Source organism: Talpa occidentalis, unplaced genomic scaffold (assembly GCF_014898055.3).
Source record: "Talpa occidentalis isolate TD23 unplaced genomic scaffold, MPIMG_talOcc4v2.1 talOcc4.12, whole genome shotgun sequence".
NCBI classification, from domain to species: domain Eukaryota; kingdom Metazoa; phylum Chordata; class Mammalia; order Eulipotyphla; family Talpidae; genus Talpa; species Talpa occidentalis.
The window spans coordinates 27778780-27796623 of NW_023601212.1; the positions used below are offsets into that span (position 1 = coordinate 27778780).

Here is a 17844-nt window from a genome sequence, read left to right on the forward strand (position 1 = left end):
TGTTGTGGAACAGGAGAGTAGTTTTTAGAGAATAAGATAAATTTTTTTTTAATTTAAAATAATGAAATTATTTTTACTTACATCTAAATGATGTCATGAATTCTTGGATTAAAACCAAATAACCTAGGTGGCTAATTGTTTTCTGAGAATACAGTTCTCTGTGAATACCATAATATGAAGCAACAGAGAAACAGTTAAGAGAAAGGAAGTTCATGTGGGAAGAATTTGGTCCTAAATACTTCATGGGTGATATCTGGCCCTTCTTATTGCATCATATCTGGAGACAAAAAATTCCGGTGGCCCCACTATCAGGGACGAACCATATAGTATTTCTCATGCTACATTGGCTGAACGTGAGTGTGCAGAACTTGTGTTACAACTATACTTGGCTTTCCATGGTTCTTCTCTCTACTGATCATATCCTATGACTGCCCTTTTTCAGATTCTGTATCAGCCTGGATAAGTTAGGCTCTATGGAGGTAACAAATCCCTGAATCTTAGTGGCACAACACACAACAAAAGTTAATTTCTCCCTCACATGTAAAGTCTCCTGCAGATTGGTAGGTGGTGTTCCTCCACTCACAAATCAGAACGTAGACCCTCTTCCTCCACAACTGTGTCATCTTGTAATTTTTTTCTTCCATCTAACAGAAGGGAAAGAGGAAGTATGGAAAACTCACATCTACTCTTATTTGTCCTGGTCCAGAGGTGACCCACTTTTTTGCTTACGTTCCATTGGCCAGACATAATCACATGGCCCCAACTAATTGTAAAGAAGGTTGGGAAATGGGGGGAAGCATAAGGCGTTTTGTGAGCACCAATAAGAGTGGGGGACGAGAGGATCTTAACCTTATAAATGTTGGCTGTTCTCAGGCAGCCTGAGCTGTCCAGGGCTGCTCAGTTCAGGCTGGCAGCTGGACACTGTCCCTGACTGGAGCACAGTGTCTCTGGACAGTTGAGTAAGAGTAGGGCCCTCAGCAGACAAACAGGCTTGTCTCTACAGGTGGGCCAGCCAGCAGGTCAGTGGAAAGGCTGAAGGTCATGGGGCTTGAGGGGAACTGGGTGAAGAGTTCAACCCCATTCCTAACCAAACTTTCCAGCAAGCACATCTCTACTAGAGAAGCCCCTTTATATTAGGGTGCCCATTAACCCTCTGGGTGCCAGGAAAGGGCAGGAGGTGTGCACTGGGAGGCAGGTGAGGTCATCCTTCTTTGACCCTCCACGTGGTATTTACTCAGAGCAATTGTTGCCAGAGGCCCAGGCCCCCGGAGTATAAAGCGGAATGTCTGGTCCCTGTGCCCAGAACTGAGCAGGTGAGCAGCTGGGCAGAGGGATGTGGGTTGGAGTCCTCAAGCAGAGGATTGCAGGGGTCTCTGCAGAGAGCTGGGGGTGGGAACTAAGAACCAAGGACATTGTCTGGGTGCACTTTGGCAGAGTTGCTTCTTGGGATGCCTCAGTTCTTCCAGCCATGGCAGAACTGGGCATGCTGGGTGAGGAGATGAGGGGAGGTAGGTGGGAGGTAGGCGAGTGAGGAGTGGTGGCAGAAGTGGCCTAGGGAACAGCTCTGGGATTTGGGGAGGGTGGTTTGAGCTCCACATCCATATTATGTGATTGAGCTGGAAATGGAGCTGCTCCCCCCATATCTGAGGAAGACACCCCTTCCTTCCTTATCTCTCATCTAGGTCAGTGCTCTTAATCCCCAACAGCTCTGTGCTCCCTACTTTCCAGGGAGATGAACAGATTCTGGGCAGGTTGGCCCTGGCAGCAGCTCCCTAGGGGAAAGTCCTGTGGGAGGTGTCCCTGTGCTTCTTCACACTAACCAGGCCTCCATTCACCTTCCTTCTCAGACTCGATAATGGCAAGCACGGTTGCAGTTCTGACCTGGGCTCTTGCCCTTCTCGCAGGTGGGTCTCTGACCCTGACTTCAATGTGGAGGTGCGGGTGGAGCTGGACCCAGGAGCTATCCACCCTCAAGGAGAGGTGGGTTGGGAAGCCCACCAGAGTCCCTAATTGTTCCATCCCTCTCCACAGTGCTTTCAACTTCCCAGGCACGGAAAGGCTTCTGGGACTACTTCAGCCAGAGCAGCAGGGACAAAGGCAAGGTGGAGCAGATCCAGCAGCAGAAGTTGGCATGGGAGCCCGCGTGAGTGGCCAGGGCAAGCAGTGTGGGCCAAGGGAGGAGACATCCGGGTCATGCGATGATGCATTGCCTCTGCGTCCTCACCTTCCACAGCCTCACTGGGGTAGAGGCACTGAGAGGCACTAGTCTGGTGGTCCCTGTGTCTTCAAAGCCCTCTACTCATGGTAGTCTTGGCTTTGACCTCATGATTGCTATTGGCTGGCCCCTTGTCCATTGGTGTGGGACCTGGGAACCGAGGAGAGAACCCCAAATGTGTGAGAGCAGCGTGTGAGAGCCCAGGTGCCTCCGTGCTTCCTCCCGTAGTGTTGGCCCAGATTTGCATGTGTCCTGTCTCTGTGCTTTCTGTGTGTGGGCCCCGGCTCTGGGAACACGGCCCTCCAGGCTTGGTTCCCCAGAGGATCAGTGGGCAGTGTCTCTGGGGCACAGGAGAGGATAGGGACTAGCAGTCTGATGACATGGATGTATGTCCCCGCCTCTAGGAGCCTGAAAGACAGCCTTGAGCAAGACCTCAATATGGACAAGTTCCTGGAAAATCTGGGCATGCTGGGTGAGCAGATGAGGGAGCTTCCTGAGCTCCCACAGGACGTGGTGGACATGCGTCAGCAGCTGCAGGACGAGTTGGAGGAGGTGAAGGCACGCCTGGAGCCCTACATGGCGGAGGTGCACGAGCGCGTGGGCTGGAACCTGCAGGGTCTACGGCAGCAGCTGATGCCCTACACCACGGAGTTGATGGAGCAGGTGGCTCTGGGTGTGCAGGAGCTGCAGGAGCAGTTGCGCGTGGTCAGAGAGGGCACCAAGGCCCAGCTGCGGGGGGGAGTGGACGAGGCCCGGGGCCTGCTACAGAGCCTGCAGAATAGTGTTGTGCATCACACCGGCCGCGTCAAGGCGCTCTTCCACCCCTATGCCCAGCGCCTGGTGACCGGCATCGGGCGCCACGTGCAGGAGCTGCATCGCAGAGTGGCGCCACACACCTCTGCCAGTCCTGCGCGCCTCAGCCGCTGCGTGCAGGCGCTGTCTAGCAAGCTCACGCTCAAGGCCAAAGCCCTGCACGTGCGCATCCAGCAGAACTTGGACCAGCTGCGCGACGAACTCAGTGCTTTTGCCCGAGCTGGCTTGGATGCAGAGGAAGGGGCTGGTCCGGACCCCCAGGTGCTCTCCGAGGAGGTGCGCCAGCGGCTCCAGGCCTTCCGCCAGGACACCTTCCAGCAGATCGCTGCCTTCACCCGAGCCATCGACCAGGAGACCCAGGAGATCCAGCAGCAGCTGGCACCACCCCCGCCGAGCCACAGCAACTTTGCCCCAGAGTTCCTTCAAGGCGACGATGGAAAGGCCTGGAGACAGCTGCAGGCCCGTCTGGACGAACTGTGGGAAGATATCAATTATAGCCTTCAAGACCATGGTCAGGGTCATCTGAGGGAGCCCTGAGGGTTCTACTTGCCCAGGCCCACTTCCCAGCTCCTTGTCTGGGGATCCCAGGACCTGAGCCCTTAGCATGGCTCAGTCCTTGACAGTGGCCTGTTGGGCAGAGGGTGGAGGGCCCTGTGCAGGATAAGTGAGGTAACCCAAGAGGCTGTTGTCCCCAGCATATCCAGCCTCTTGCAATTCCCCCATCCAGATGCATTACACTCACCAGGCTTTGCAAACCCGGCTTCCAGTGCTCATTTAGGAATCCTCATGAGTTGCTCTGCTCTGGTGTGGTGGGAGTGGGGAGGGAGAGAGGCATCTTAGGCGCAGGTAATTTTGTGCAAGCCTGTCGCCATGGTGCTGGAAATCTGTGCCACTTCATCCCAGGGCTTGGCTCCCATCACCTGTGCCTGTGTGGTGGTCACTGCTACAGCTGAGTCCACGGAGAGGAGTTCTTGTCTCCCCAGGGCTGACATGACAGCACCCAGGGGAGGAACAGGGAGAAAGGAGTACAATATGATGAGAACATGTAACTCGTGTGTGTGTGTGTGTGTGTGTGTGTGTGTGTGTGTGTTTATCCCCGCTGGCTCTGATGCTGCTGGATACAAAATAGTGGGGGTTTTGACAGGAAGGGGCAGAACCAGAATTTCCTTACATAGCTCTACATCTAAACTAGTGACTGGACACCAAACTTTGAGGGCTTCTTAAGTGCCCTGGGGAGCAAACTCTTTGTCTTCCCCATCTCTCCCCTTCCCACCTGACTTCTAGGGTGAAGTATAGACTTAAATGAAATAGATGTTATGATGGAAGCTTATTTGCCTGGTGTGACTCTCATTTGGACCATGTCTATCCAAACCACACCCAAAATCTGCTCTAATTCCTGGCTGCTCATTCTCATCGACCCTCTCCCAGTCCGGAGATCCCCACCCCTTCTTAGAAGACAGCTGTCTGTCAAGGCCTGGAGATGAGCCTGGGTTACTCTCCCTCTACAAATGCATTATCCCCCTGGGCTGCCTACCACAGGGTGGTATGTATGAAGTACAGGCTGTCACTGGAGCAGCAGTGGCTCTGGGACCTGCACTTCCTCAGGTCACCTGTCTCCTTTGTTCCTGCTATTGCAGACACTGAATGGCCTCTTTTATGATGGACTCTCTTCTTGGGACTCCCAGACACTTAACCTCCCCCATTCCTCATATACACATTTACTTGGGCTCCAGCACGCCTCATGACCCCAGGGAACTCTGAAGTTGGAGGTGGGTGAATGGGGGGGGGATAAAAGGTGAACACACCCCTTTCCCTGTTGAAATGGTCCATCCAGCACCCTTTCCTCAGGCTGTGCCCTGCTCAGGGTTTCCACCCCCACCCCCACTTCCTTATAGCACAGACCCCACAGGAATCTGGGCTGATCATGGCCCCAGGATGGACCTCTTCGAGGATACCTTGGATTTAGCAATAACTGGGAGAGATGCCCAGGGAGAGCAGGAGCTGGAAAGGAAGGTTTAACAAAAAGAAGTGTTTTGGTTGTTGGGAGGCTGGGAGGGGTGAGTCAGCTGGGGTCATGTGGTGGAAGTAAAAATGTGGGCTGTGTGTTTGAGGCAGGTCTTTGGGCAACTGTTTATAAGGACCAAAATTGGGAGTGAGGGGGCCTGCCTGGTGGCGCAAGGGGTTAAGATGCAACCAATGAAGCTGTCTGCAGCCTCTGCAGCACAGGTTCAATTCCCCTGGCCAACCAGGGAGTAACCCACACGGTGCAGCAGACCTCTCCTGTCTCACCTGCTGTTCCCCTCAGCAGTGTACTTCGGTCAATCTGCCTGTTCTGTTCCCCACTCTGCCTCTGGTGAATCTTCTCACCCCCCCAAACCTCTGGCCTGCCCCCCCCCCAGCTCTTGTATGCATAAATAAATAAATCTTTTAAAAAAAGAAAAAAAATAGGGAGTGAGAAGAGAAAAGAAGTGACTGAAGAACTGAGGGGGCGCATAGCAAAGGGAAAGCAGAATCTGCCCAACAGTGGACAGAAGCAAGCCCGGGCTGCAGTGCACCTGCTGTGCACCTGCTGTGCACCTGCTGTGCAGAGGGACTGTCAAGTCCCTTGCTGTCAGGGCGCTTGTTAGAGGAATTTTTGGACCACGAGTTAGGACTCTGAGCGATGGAGCTATTGCGAAGGAGCAAAAATTGTCCAGCGTCTGAGAGGACGTCCTGGGGTAAAGGACGCCTGTGGATCGAGGTGGAAGTAAAGCCTGAATCCGGCACGCTATGGACCATGCCATCTTCGCCATCAGCCTCTGTTCCCAGAGGGCCCAGAACGTGAGGCCCCTTTAAGAAAGGGCGGGCCGAAGCTGGCGGAAGTGGCGTAAAGAGGTGGCGCCAGAGACGTGCGGAAGCCGGAAGCCGCGATCTGAGCGGCGCGTGATGGCCCTGTCGGCCGGCGGGACGGTGGAGCCGGGGCCCCCAGGGGCAGCCGCTGCCGGGGCTCGTGCCCCGGCCCGGGCTCCCGCCCCGGGACCCTTGTTCCGGCTCATAAGCGCCGAGGACGAGGAGCAGCAGCCCACCGAGATCGAGTCTCTGTGCATGAACTGCTACCGCAACGTGAGGCGGGGAGCGGCCGCGGGCGGAGGGAGATTTAGGTTTTCGCCGGGAAGGGAACGGGGTGGGCGGCCCGGGCAGCTGGGGGTCTGCGGGCGAGGCGCGCCGGGGATCTGTAGGGCGGGGAACTGCAGTTTCCATGACTTCTCTTTCGCTGGTTTCTGCTTCCCCAGGGCATGACGCGCCTCCTGCTCACCAAGATCCCATTCTTCAGAGAAATAATCGTGAGCTCCTTTTCCTGCGAGCACTGTGGCTGGAGCAACACTGAGATCCAGTCGGCAGGAAGGATCCAGGACCAGGGAGTGCGCTACTCTTTGACCGTCAAGACCCAGGAGGTGAGAGAGACCCAGAACAGGTACCTTAGTTTCCTAGGGAAACCTTGGAAATTGGAGTCAGTCTGGTGTAGTTGGTGGGACCTGGAATAAATCCCTCTATGGCCAAGCCTAAGTTTTCTCTCCTGTGATATGATGTTGGTGTGGTCATCTGCTCAGTTGAGAAAAGACTTGTGAGAGTGTTGTGCACATTTTGGCAGAGGTTATCACATGAGCAGTAGTTGTAATGAAGGGTATTCTTTCCATTTGGGCAGCGTGGCTCACACCACCTGTACTGTTATGTGGGAACACCTTCGCTTGCTTGGAGTGGGGAGAGGAAGAAACACCTGGGCTGGGGTCTGATGGAGGGGGCAGTCTGGTTATTTCCTGAAGAGAAACTGGACTGAATGTTTTATTTCTGCTCAGGACATGAACAGAGAAGTAGTGAAGACTGACTCTGCTACCACAAGGATTCCAGAGCTGGATTTTGAAATTCCTGCGTTCAGCCAGAAGGGAGGTAAATTTAAAGATTCCAACCTAATTGGAGTCTCACCCACTTTCTTGGAAAATCCTTGGTGCCGAGTCTAGTGGCTTGTGGCGGCTTTGGCTGAGTATCCATTGTGATTGATCTTCCTTGGTTTGACATGAGTGGAAAGCATAGATGGAACAGCTTGGCATGGTAGATAATGATAAACTACCAATAAGACTATGTGCTTATTACAGAATGTTAGCGTCACTGTTATTGGCGATGGATGGAACCTTGGTCCTGGCTGCTTCATTTTACAGACGAGGAAGTCAAGTCCGAGGATCATACAGGCTCTTGTTAGCAGAGCCCTGACTCATCTGTCTGTTGTTCTTGCTCACCAGCTCTGACCACTATTGAAGGATTGATCAGCCGTGCTATCTCTGGCCTGGAGCAGGATCAACCTACTCGAAGGGTGAGTTGGGGTTTTCTGATTGCAGCGTCTTGGAATAATTGCTTTTACATGTCTGACTACAGTGTTTAGCTTCTTATGTAGCTGAACCCTCTCTGACCTAAAACTTTTTGGGAAGCATATGATGATGACCAGGCTGCCAGGATGTTGTCCCTATTTTGTCCTGTTCTTTTCTCCTGCAAAATATATTGAAGCCTCATCTCAGACTGTATAATGTTAACTCTGAAGAGCCTTTTCTAATCCCCTTGGTGTATCACCTTGGGTTTACTTATCTGTCCTGAGTGGTGCATTATATCTTATTATAACAGAAATAATATAATTGCATATAGAGCCATCTTCCTTCCTAATTCGCTGGGAAACCTCATGAGGGGAATGTGATTTATTGACCATCCATCTCTAAGCTGGCTTGAGTGCCTGGGCTGAATGAATGAATGAATGAAAAAAAATGAGGCTCACCTGGCACCACCTATACACTTCAAAAGTATTTGCTACATTCTATTGTGAAATCCAAATCTGTTTCCACTCACATTAAGAGGTGATTACTTCATGATGGCAGTGATGTGGGGTAATAGGGATTGGGGGCATAAGGCCTGTCACCAGGACTGATCCTGTAATTCTTCATTTATGGCAGGCAAAAGAAGAAGTCGTAGCTGAAAGGATTGATGCGTTCATCGTCAAATTGAAAGAGCTAAAGCACGTGACCTCTCCTTTCACTTTGGTGAGTATGAAAGGACTGAAGATGCCCTAGATTTAGGGGAGGAGGGACTTTTAAGACTGTCTTTGATTTTCCACTGTGCCCGAGTGGCCTGATGGTAGGTGGAGGATCATGACTTCTTACAGTTACTCTTTTTTTGTCCATCCGTTAGATCATCGATGATCCCTCAGGGAACAGCTTTGTGGAAAACCCACATGCTCCCCGGAAAGACGATGCCCTGGTAATCACACACTATAACAGGACCCTACAGCAAGAACAGATGCTGGGGCTCCAGGTGAGTGGACTGGGAAGCCATAAGAATGCTCTGGAATGATCTTGTACTCTGGATTACTTGGCGTCAGCGGAAACATTTTGCTGCTGCTGCTGCCTGTGTACTCTTTCCAAGGGACCCTTATGAGGGGAACCTCATGTTTGTTTCTGTCATCTGGCTCGTGTCAAAGACTAGGGTAAACGTCACAATAAAGGATAGTAGTGGCCGGATAAACTTCACAGTGAATTGTTCTTCCCTTCACTGGGGCTTGGCTTCTCCTCCTGTCGGACCCCACGGGTGGCAGCTGACATAAGCAAGCCAGAGTACTTTCTTCTGCTCCAGGGCAGGAGATGGGCTTGGAGCTGAGGTATCGATATAAACGTGTGATTTGCGTCTCTCCTATTTAGGCAGAGGTGCCTGAAGAGAAGCCGGAAGAGGAAGATCTCAGAAATGAAGTGAGTCACCTTGACACTGTGGAGGAAAGAGATGAGATGTGGGCTGAGACCACTGCCGTTCAGGGTCTCTCTTCCTCCCCACCAACCTGGCGACCACAGGCGCACCAACTCAGTGTCTTTAGCCTGAGAATGCTGCCTGGGAGGGCTCACCCTGTGTCCCCCTGTTGTGTTCCAGGTGCTGCAGTTCAACACAAACTGCCCAGAATGCAATGCCCCGGCTCAGACCAACATGAAGCTAGTTCGTATCTTTTGTCAGGTGGTGGATTGCTCTTCATCTGGCTCAGGCGGAAAGACTATGTTCCGGCACATGCAGGAGGGCGTGTGTTTTATTACGAGTGATGAACATTTGCCTTTGATGAGACTGACCCTGGCTTTGGGGTTCAAAAAGAGAATTACGTCATAGTTTCGAGACTCCTGTGTGTGGCCTGAACCAGGTCTTCAAACATTTGTGACAGGATCACCATGAGGGACGACCTTGCTTGATTTTGGAGGGCCGGCTGAGTCAGGCTGCCTCTTGTGAGCCATTTCCGGCAGTCATAGGACCAGCAGCTGTGTATTTGGGGTTTGGTTTTCCCCAGAGGGTGGTATTGCTATCTTGGAAGCAAATTTCCTTAACTCCATCTTCTAGAAATCCCCCACTTTAAGGAGGTTATCATCATGGCTACTAACTGTGAGAAGTGCGGCCATCGAACCAATGAGGTGGGTGGGTACATTATTTGGAAAGTAGCCTAGCTTGAGCATAACTCCTGTCTTTTCATCCTGCTGCTCTCTGCTTTGAGATGTGTATGTTGTGGGGGTGAGTTGAATTTTTCTCTTGGGTTTAGTGTATGATGAGGAGGCTTTGAAGGAACTAGGAATTAGCCTAGAGAAGGAGTTAGAGGTAGTGTAAACTTTTCATGATGTGTTAAAGATTGGTTATATGAAAGAAAGGAGATTCTTGACCTGCTCTTCAGAGGGGTGGAAATTCAGGAAGGTATATTTTGCCTCAAAGAGCTTACTAGAGCTATTTCAAAATAGAATAGGCTGCCATGGAGGATTGTAAATACCCTCCATTTAAGCTGGTTAAATTATTAAAATCAATGTTATAAAGGGGACTCACATGTTGGAATGCAGTGAATGAAAGAGGCGAAACCTTTAGAAGTCCATTTAAACCACAAGAGTGGCATTTTTTTTAAAAGGTAAATTTAGAGTTTCTAGGTAACTTGGACTGTTTTGTCAGGCTCCTGGAGCTGGGCCTCTGCTGCCAGCTAGCTCCTGTTGATTTTGATTTGGTAACTGCTGACATTGTTGTGTAGAAGACTGTCCTTCAAAGCTTTCAGTGGGCCTGACTGACTGAATGGCCATACCTACCCTCTGAGGCCTCTCTGGTAGCCAGTGAAGATCATGGCTTCTCTGCTACTGTCCTGACTGCTGTTGTCTGCGCAGGTGAAATCAGGAGGAGCAATAGAGCCCCTGGGCATCAGGATCACCTTCCATATCACAGATGCCTCAGATATGACCAGAGACCTCCTCAAGGTAACATCTTGTTGGAAATGTGACTGTCCTTACATAGTGGTCTCTGTCTCTGGGAAATTGTCCTTTAAAATTATGTCCTGGGGTCATATGGTATTTCCTTACTTCCCTGGGTTTGAGCGTCCCAGAAATCCATTATAGGACAAGCAGATTCAGGAGGCTTATTACCCATAAGCGCTTTCTGGCAACTTGACAGCTTTGCCTACCAGTGTCTGTAAGGGCCTTGGTCTCTAATGCACTCTAATGACAGCTTGGAACCATGACTCCAAGGTTTATAGGTTGGTTCCATTCCTCTCATTCACATGGATAGGAGAGAAGATGGGAATAGCTGGCTCTGTCTGCAAACTTTCTGGTGGCATTAATTTGGCAGGAGGACTGTGGGTAGCTTTCTCTGGTGGCTCAGAATTTAAAAGCTAATTTGACCTCTTTCCTCACAGTCTGAGACATGTAGTGTGGAAATCCCAGAGCTGGAATTTGAACTGGGAATGGCTGTCCTGGGGGGCAAGTTCACCACACTGGAGGGGCTGTTGAAAGACATCCGGGAACTGGTGAGTCAGCTGAGTGCAGTGTCTGCTTGGGCAGTGTGGCTGTGGCAAGGGGCTGGAAGCCCTCAGACATCCTTGGTTTTAGGGTTGATAACTGGGGGTCCTTTGCCTTAAAATTGATATTAAAAACTTAAATGTTATTTTCCATTGTGAAGGGTAAGTTAGTAAGAATCTGAATGGAAGTCCTTGGGCCTAAGTCTGGACAATGTAGATGTTTTGTGGTTTGGCTGATGTCATTAATTTCACTAAAATAAAGGAGTGAGGATCCTCCATCACTTAGACATATACAAGGTTGGTGACTGAGACCATATATCTATCCTCTTAACGCATTATTTCTCTTATTGATCCTCAGTTGTCAGGCATTTTGTCCTTTTAAGTTATACTTAGCATTTCTTCACATTAGAACTAGTGCTCACTGTAAGAACATTTTTATTTCTCACTACTGGTTTTCTTGATTAACCCACACACTCCTAGCAGAGGCTCCTAGGTCAGAAAGGTGGTATGGGATAAATGGAGACCAAGGCTGGGCACCTCTCTGCCTCCCCCTTACCCCCACCAGGTTAATGGTCAAACCTGACATAGAGTCAGTATTCGAGCAATTTGGATGTTATTTATTACAGGTGACCAAGAACCCTTTCACCCTGGGAGACAGTTCCAGTCCGGGGCAGACGGAGAAACTGCAGGAGTTTAGCCAGAAGCTGGACCAGGTGGGAGGACACTGGTCGGTCAGTACTTAAGATTGTGGGGCTCCAGTGGACTAGAGGCTGCACACCCATTTCTCGATGCCTTTTAAACAGCAAACCATCTATACCCCTCATGGCAATCTAAGCAAAAATCTAGAATTGAGGTACATTAAAGAAGAAATGAAAAAACGTAGAAAACCACCAGGTAAAGATAGCCACATGAACAAGCAGTAAGAAACAAATGGGAAAAAGAAACAGAAAGATAAAGCAATCAAAGAGAGAGAGACAGAGAGAGAGAAAACAAGTCTTATATATCCATAATCACACTATAAGAAACATAGAGTAATTCAGGCTCTTGTTTTGCCTTTAGGACATCCAGCAGACAATAGACATCCAGTAACCTTGAAAGTGCCAGGCATGCATTATAATGTATCAGTTGTGTTTTCCACCTTCCTAGGGCCTTCCTGACATCCAGCAAACAACATAAGACCCATAACTTTGAAAGCACCTAGGATGTGCAAGAATGTATCAGTTATGTGACCATGAGTATATAACAGTGTAAAGGTGGCCAGAAGGCTTGGTTGTTGCCTGCCAGGCTTGCCTCCCTCCCTCCCTGCAAGCTGCTCTGCCTGGGTATCAGGTTCCCTGTTTCAGCATTAAATCATGTCAGATATTAAAAAAAAATTAAACATCAAACCATCACATTGGGGTTTCTTCTGGTTTCCGATACCCTGTATCATTTTCTTGCTTGGTTTTCTCCTTTTTATTATTGTAATATCATCTGTAGTAGTTCTTGAGAAAGTACTTGAGAGGTAAAATTTCTGGAACCTTAACAAGTGGTCTGGTCAGTGACCCATCAGGGGTTATTGTGTTTCCCTGCTAGAGGTTAAGGCTTGCCTGCAGTGTTGTGAGAGCTTGGTGTGGGGAGAAGAAGGGGTAGGTGTGGGGTGGGGGGGTGTTTGAGATCTGTTTCCGGTAGTCATACATTCACTGGACCTGTTCCTCATTCCTTTCCTTTTCCCCTCAGCTGGCCCAGTGCCCACACCCTGTCTACACTGTAGTGACTTCACAGAAACTGCTTCTTTGCTGACATGTGAGGAGGGTGGTTGTTGACATGTTTAGACTGGAAGATGAGATCAGGGATATCTAATGGCGTCTCATTGTACCTCATTTCACAGTTGTTAAACTTCTGGGGATTCTGTGATATTAACTGGGCTGGTTTGGCAGATTTAAGCCTCTTCCTGTCAGGAGCTATGTAGAGTTTAGCTGCTATATTTTTTTCTTTTCAGATCCTTGCAGGGAACATGAAGGCCCATTTTATTATGGATGATCCAGCAGGAAATAGCTACTTACAGGTACAGTAGACCATCCTGGAGCAGACATATCATGGAGATCTAATTTCTTGAATCCTTTTCTTGAATAGTGATCATTTCTGGAGAACTTAAAGGAGGAAGTAGAAGATGATGGGAGAGGGTCTCCCCGGTGGCACAGCGGTTGAGCGCTGGGTTGCGAAGCTGCCCACAGCCTCTGCAGCACCGGTTCGATCCCCGGCTGCTCCCCTGCCACATGGCGCACAGACCTCTCCTGCCGCCCACTGCTCCCCTCAGCAGTGTACTTCGGTCCTTCTGCCTGCTCTGCTCCCTGTTCTGGCTCTGGTGAATTCTCTCACCCTCCTGCGCTTCTGACTATAGCAGTGCTTGTATAAATAAATAAATAAATAAATCTTTAAAAAGAAAAAATAAAAAGATGATGGGAGAGATTGTAAGTGTGTCAAAGGCGGAAAAAAGGATATTCCCGGCTCCTGTTCCCTGTAGTCTAATTATTGTCACCAGCCCTAAGTCCAGTAGTGGAGTTTTCCTTCTGCAAATTGTAGAAGTGAGGAGAAATACTGTTTTTAGAGGCCAAGATAGGACATTCAAGAGGCTTTAAGCAGACGCAGGAGATATTCTTGTGACTGTCAGTCTCATCATTTACTGAGCAGTTTTTATGGGTCAGGCAAAGCTGTTGTAAGCTCTCTCCACAGTTAAAACCATTGTTATTGTCTTCATAAGAAGGTACAGATTAAAAGTATTTTTTTTTAAAGATTTATTTATTTATGTATACAAGAACTGGGGTACAGACCAGAAGTGTGGGGGTGAGAGGATTCACTGGAGACAGTGGGGAACAGAACAGGAGGAATATTTGAAATACACTGCTGAGGGGAGCAGCAGGCGAGGCAGGAGAGGTCTGCTGTGTCATGTGGGTTGCTTCCTGGCTGGGGATTGAACTCGTGCAGATAGCTTCATAGGTTATGTCTTAATCCCTTGTGCTACCAGGGAGGCCCTAAAAATAGTTCTTTAGGCAGATGGCTTCCTAATTCTGCTTGGGACTGGACTGTTCCATTCCCGGCCCATGTGGGCTCTGTTACTGACCACTAGTTCAACCTGGCCATGGGGAACTGGAGGCCCTTAGAGAATAAAAACATTAAAATCTTGGGAAAGCGGGAGGTGGAGGTGTCTGTGGGTGGGAGGATGGCACGAGCACTGATTATCTGTCCTTGCAGAACATCTATGCACCTGAAGATGATCCCGAGATGAAGATGGAGCATTATGAGCGCACGTTTGACCAGAATGAGGACCTCGGGCTCAATGACATGAAGACGGAGGGCTATGAGACAGGCCTAGCCCCACAGCGGTAGCGGCGCGAGGTTTCCGGGCCAGCCTCCAGCACCGCTCAGACGCCAGGATTATCTGTTACTACTGAAAAAGGCTGGGCAAGTCCTCCCTACTAGGTATTGCCCGTGTGGGGAAGTTGCCTGGTCTGAGTCTGAGATTTGGGGACATGATGCAAGTGCAGTGCTGTCATGTTACTTGACCTTATTTTGGAGGTTTGGATCAGCCTGGGGAGAAACCCAGAAATGAACCATGGGGCATGTCATTATCACTTTTTGGCTATCAAGTCTTTCCCTTTCCTCCCGATAACACACTCTTCTCAAGGGTTGGAACTCTGTGACGTTCAAGGTATACCTGGAGTTTGGGAGCTGATTTTGGGTATACAACATCTGTCAACAGCAAAACTCTTCTGAGCAGAGGGGGTTCAGTATAGGTGAAGATGTTCTCATTAAAATGACTCCTCCCAGCGCTTGCCTCTGGATTCACTCTGTCCTTGTTATCACATGCTGCTAATACAGTCTCCTAAAGAAGATTTTTCTTTTTTTTAAAAAAATATTTATTTATTTATTTATACAAGCACTGGGTACAGTAAGAAGCGCAGGAGGGTGAGAGAATTCACCACAGCCAGAGCGGGGAACAGAACAGGCAGACTTGATGAAGTACACTGCTGGAACAGCAGGTGGCAGGAGAGGTCTGTGCGCCACGTGGGACCCTCCTCCGGTGGCCGGGGAGCAGCCGGGGATCGAACCGGCGCTGCAGAGGCTGCGGGCAGCTTCGCAACCCAGTGCTCAACCGCTGCGCCACCGGGAGGCCCAAGATTTTTCTAATGTGGCCACCACTGTAATTTGGGGATTGGAGCTGGCATTTCATTCATTCTGTCCGTGGATGTCTGGCTGCTTGCTTTGTGCCAGGCACACTACAGAAGAGTGAACAAAATAAAGCTTTGCTTTTGTGGAGCTTAAAGTATAGCAGGGAATATGGGCAAACAGAGTGGGTGGGGTTTGACAATAAACCAACAAGTAAAACAGTATGTCAGATGGTGGTTAGTTTTCTGGGGGAATGTGAAGCAGGAAAGGGTATGGATAGTGTCAGGAAAGGCGGGGGCAGGTGTTTCAAACAGAGTCGTCAGGAAAGAACAAGGTGATAATTTGACATGTAGGCAAGCTGAGGAGGAGGTAAGGGGGGGAGCCTTATGGAGAGCTGGGGGAGGAGACTGCCAGTCAGTGTGGGTATTTGCGATCCCCTAAGTCTCTCAATTACAGATGGGGAAACTGAGGGTCAACTGGAGAGGGAGGGAGCTACTTCTCATTGGCAAGAAGTTAAAGACTCTGGACTCCTTACTGGTAGTCATTTGCACTACAGTAACCAGTGATGACTCCAGTGGTGCTGGCCGCTGGTGCTGGCCGCTGGGCATTTAGTAAAGACCTGTTACTGGCTGAGATGCTAGGCAGAACTTAATGCCTTGTGCTGAAAACTTTGAATAGTTGCCTAATTACAGATTACTTAGCCATCACACCCGTTGCTCTGTTAAACTATTCCCAAAGGTCACAAGTGGAATTTTCCACTTGGGGAATGTTCTCTCTTCTGTCAAATTTGACAGTGGACTGTCCCCTCAGCCCTTGTCTTTGCTGCTGTGACAATGGACCCCTGCTTTTCCCTTTACTTTAATCATTTCTTGTTAGGAACCTGCCTCCTAACTCCTCCTTAAATGTATTTGTTTTTACAAGTTTTGCTTTGAGACACTCATTTGACATCTTACTATTTTCATGTAGGACTGACTTCCATACCTGTGTCAAATTTCTGTGAGGGCAGGAGTATGGTGTTAGTTTGGAGACTAGGGAGATACAAACTGTAAACAGCATTTGCATAGACTTCTCATAGCAACAGATACATGCCATCTGATTAGAAACTGTTTACTAGCCACCTATCTACATCCGGTCTCTTGGAGCACCTTCCCTGTGGGAAGGCTCTGGCTTACTGAGTCTTGTGGGTTTGGTTGTCATGAGACAATAATTCTAGACTCTAACCTAGTTATTAGGAAATGATAATCCTACTTTCTGAGCCAGCAGACTGAGGACAAGGTAGTGCCACACTGGGAAAAACCAGCACTATAGGCAACTTAAACGTCATTTCATATAGCCTGGCAGGGGTGGCGCTTACATAAACTGAGTCTCCACAGCCTGTAGCATATGACATAATTAATGAAGATCCTCACATGCTCACAGCTCATCCAGGTTTGAGTCTTAGGGAAATGGAGGTAGCATGAAGGCAACAGGTGTGGAAGTGTCAAGAAGTTCAAAAGAGGTAAGGCAGGCAAATTGCCAGCTCAAGAACATGTAAATTCAGTTTCACAGCCCTGAGGATAAAGTTTATGAGGAAATTTTTGTGGTTATATGAAAAGGGGAAAGGAGAGTTCTTTTGTGAGAGCACTTACTCATTTTAAGCATATTCAATACAGCTTGAACACAGAGGTAGTTAAAAATGTACGTCTGTTGAGGTACATGATGGGATGTATGAAGGGCATTCAACTGCTCACAAAGCATGAATCATGGGTTCCAAAAAACTAACATTGTCATTATGTCCTTTTTATACCTGAGCTATGTCAGTACCTATTGCACATGGCAGGAAATGGAGTCTGCTAAAATGAGGGCAGAGGTGTTTAAGGCTTGTTGGCTTTATTATTTTAAAAAGTTTATGGGCTTCTACTCTTGATAGGACAATGGCAGTATTTTTAACTGAAAGGGTGCTTACTCTGTGTGCTCACCTCAGAGTTTAGAAAGCTCTTTAGTATTGGCATCTCACATGCTTCAGTCTCCTCATCTGCAAAGGGGATGATAATGGTATCTACTTCAAAGAGTTTTTGTCAGGATTAGTGAGTTGTTAATTGTGAAGTGCTTTTATTTGTATTTTCTCTTATAATCTTCACAGAAATTTTAAAGTATCTCTATTTTAAACCCCTTTTAGGAAAAAGTAGCTATAAATAAAAATATCCTTATCTTAATGGTGAGGAAACAGCCTCAAAGAGGCTAGGGAACTTCTAGAAGGAAGGTAAGCTTCTAAGAGGCAAGCTTCAGACCCAGACCAGGTTGAAACCTGAGCTCTGAAAATTTTTAGTACAATGACTGCATTTGCTTATTAGATGGAATTACAGAGAGAGGGCCAAACTCAGACCATGCCACTAGACATGAATTCATTTGATCCTGCTTAGCTGCCTGGTTAGGTAGACAGACAGGCTTGGGACAAGAGCTTGGGTCTGGTCAAGCTACCGTTGGCTATGGAGTAGAACAGGTAGAACTGAAGACAAATGGACAGGAGATGAGTCCTTGGGGCTGAGATGGCTATGCTGGTAATATTTACTGGAGCAGAAATGTCTGCTGGCAGCAGGGTAGAGACTGGGCTTGAGATACACCAGAATGGACCAGAAAGCCAAAGTAGGATTGTATATGGAGTACCTGTGGTGCCCTCATGAAGGCCCCACAGCTAGTGAGGCCCTTTTGTTCATACTTGAGGGCAGGGATCTCCAAACCATTCTGGTGCGTGTAAGTATTTTCTTAGCTTGTATCCCAAGATATGCACATTACAAACTACACCTACCTTCATGGCTAACATACTTTACAATAGTGACAAAACTTCAATTTACATGTGATGATGTGATTTAAA

General features: G+C 48.8%; 2 protein-coding genes across 2 annotated transcripts; both read left to right on the top strand.

Annotated features, from left to right (window-relative positions):
* Positions 1 to 1855: 1855 nt before the first annotated feature.
* On the top strand, positions 1856 to 3565 carry LOC119239959 (apolipoprotein A-V-like). The gene is made up of 3 exons (XM_037504345.1): positions 1856 to 1904; positions 2032 to 2143; positions 2620 to 3565. The coding sequence occupies exons 1-3, from the start codon at positions 1856 to 1858 to the stop codon at positions 3563 to 3565; spliced, it is 1107 nt and encodes a 368-aa protein (XP_037360242.1).
* Positions 3566 to 5933: 2368 nt separating this feature from the next.
* Positions 5934 to 14704, top strand: LOC119240844 (zinc finger protein ZPR1). The gene is made up of 14 exons (XM_037505625.2): positions 5934 to 6130; positions 6301 to 6462; positions 6865 to 6955; positions 7306 to 7376; positions 8005 to 8091; positions 8240 to 8362; positions 8746 to 8793; positions 8969 to 9035; positions 9422 to 9492; positions 10219 to 10308; positions 10743 to 10853; positions 11471 to 11557; positions 12823 to 12888; positions 14076 to 14704. The coding sequence occupies exons 1-14, from the start codon at positions 5954 to 5956 to the stop codon at positions 14208 to 14210; spliced, it is 1386 nt and encodes a 461-aa protein (XP_037361522.1). The 5' UTR covers positions 5934 to 5953; the 3' UTR covers positions 14211 to 14704.
* The last annotated feature ends 3140 nt before the right edge of the window (positions 14705 to 17844 follow it).

Excerpts from the sequence above, each read along its gene's own strand:
- LOC119240844 (XM_037505625.2), top strand. The coding sequence starts at position 5,954 with ATGGCCCTGTCGGCCGGCGGGACGGTGGAGCCGGGGCCCCCAGGGGCA. Across the intron at positions 8,092-8,239 it reads TGACCTCTCCTTTCACTTTG|ATCATCGATGATCCCTCAGG; the intron begins GTGAGTATGAAA and ends TCCATCCGTTAG. Across the intron at positions 8,363-8,745 it reads AACAGATGCTGGGGCTCCAG|GCAGAGGTGCCTGAAGAGAA; the intron begins GTGAGTGGACTG and ends TCTCCTATTTAG.
- LOC119239959 (XM_037504345.1), top strand. The coding sequence starts at position 1,856 with ATGGCAAGCACGGTTGCAGTTCTGACCTGGGCTCTTGCCCTTCTCGCA. Across the intron at positions 1,905-2,031 it reads GGCTCTTGCCCTTCTCGCAG|TGCTTTCAACTTCCCAGGCA; the intron begins GTGGGTCTCTGA and ends CCCTCTCCACAG. Across the intron at positions 2,144-2,619 it reads AAGTTGGCATGGGAGCCCGC|GAGCCTGAAAGACAGCCTTG; the intron begins GTGAGTGGCCAG and ends CCCCGCCTCTAG.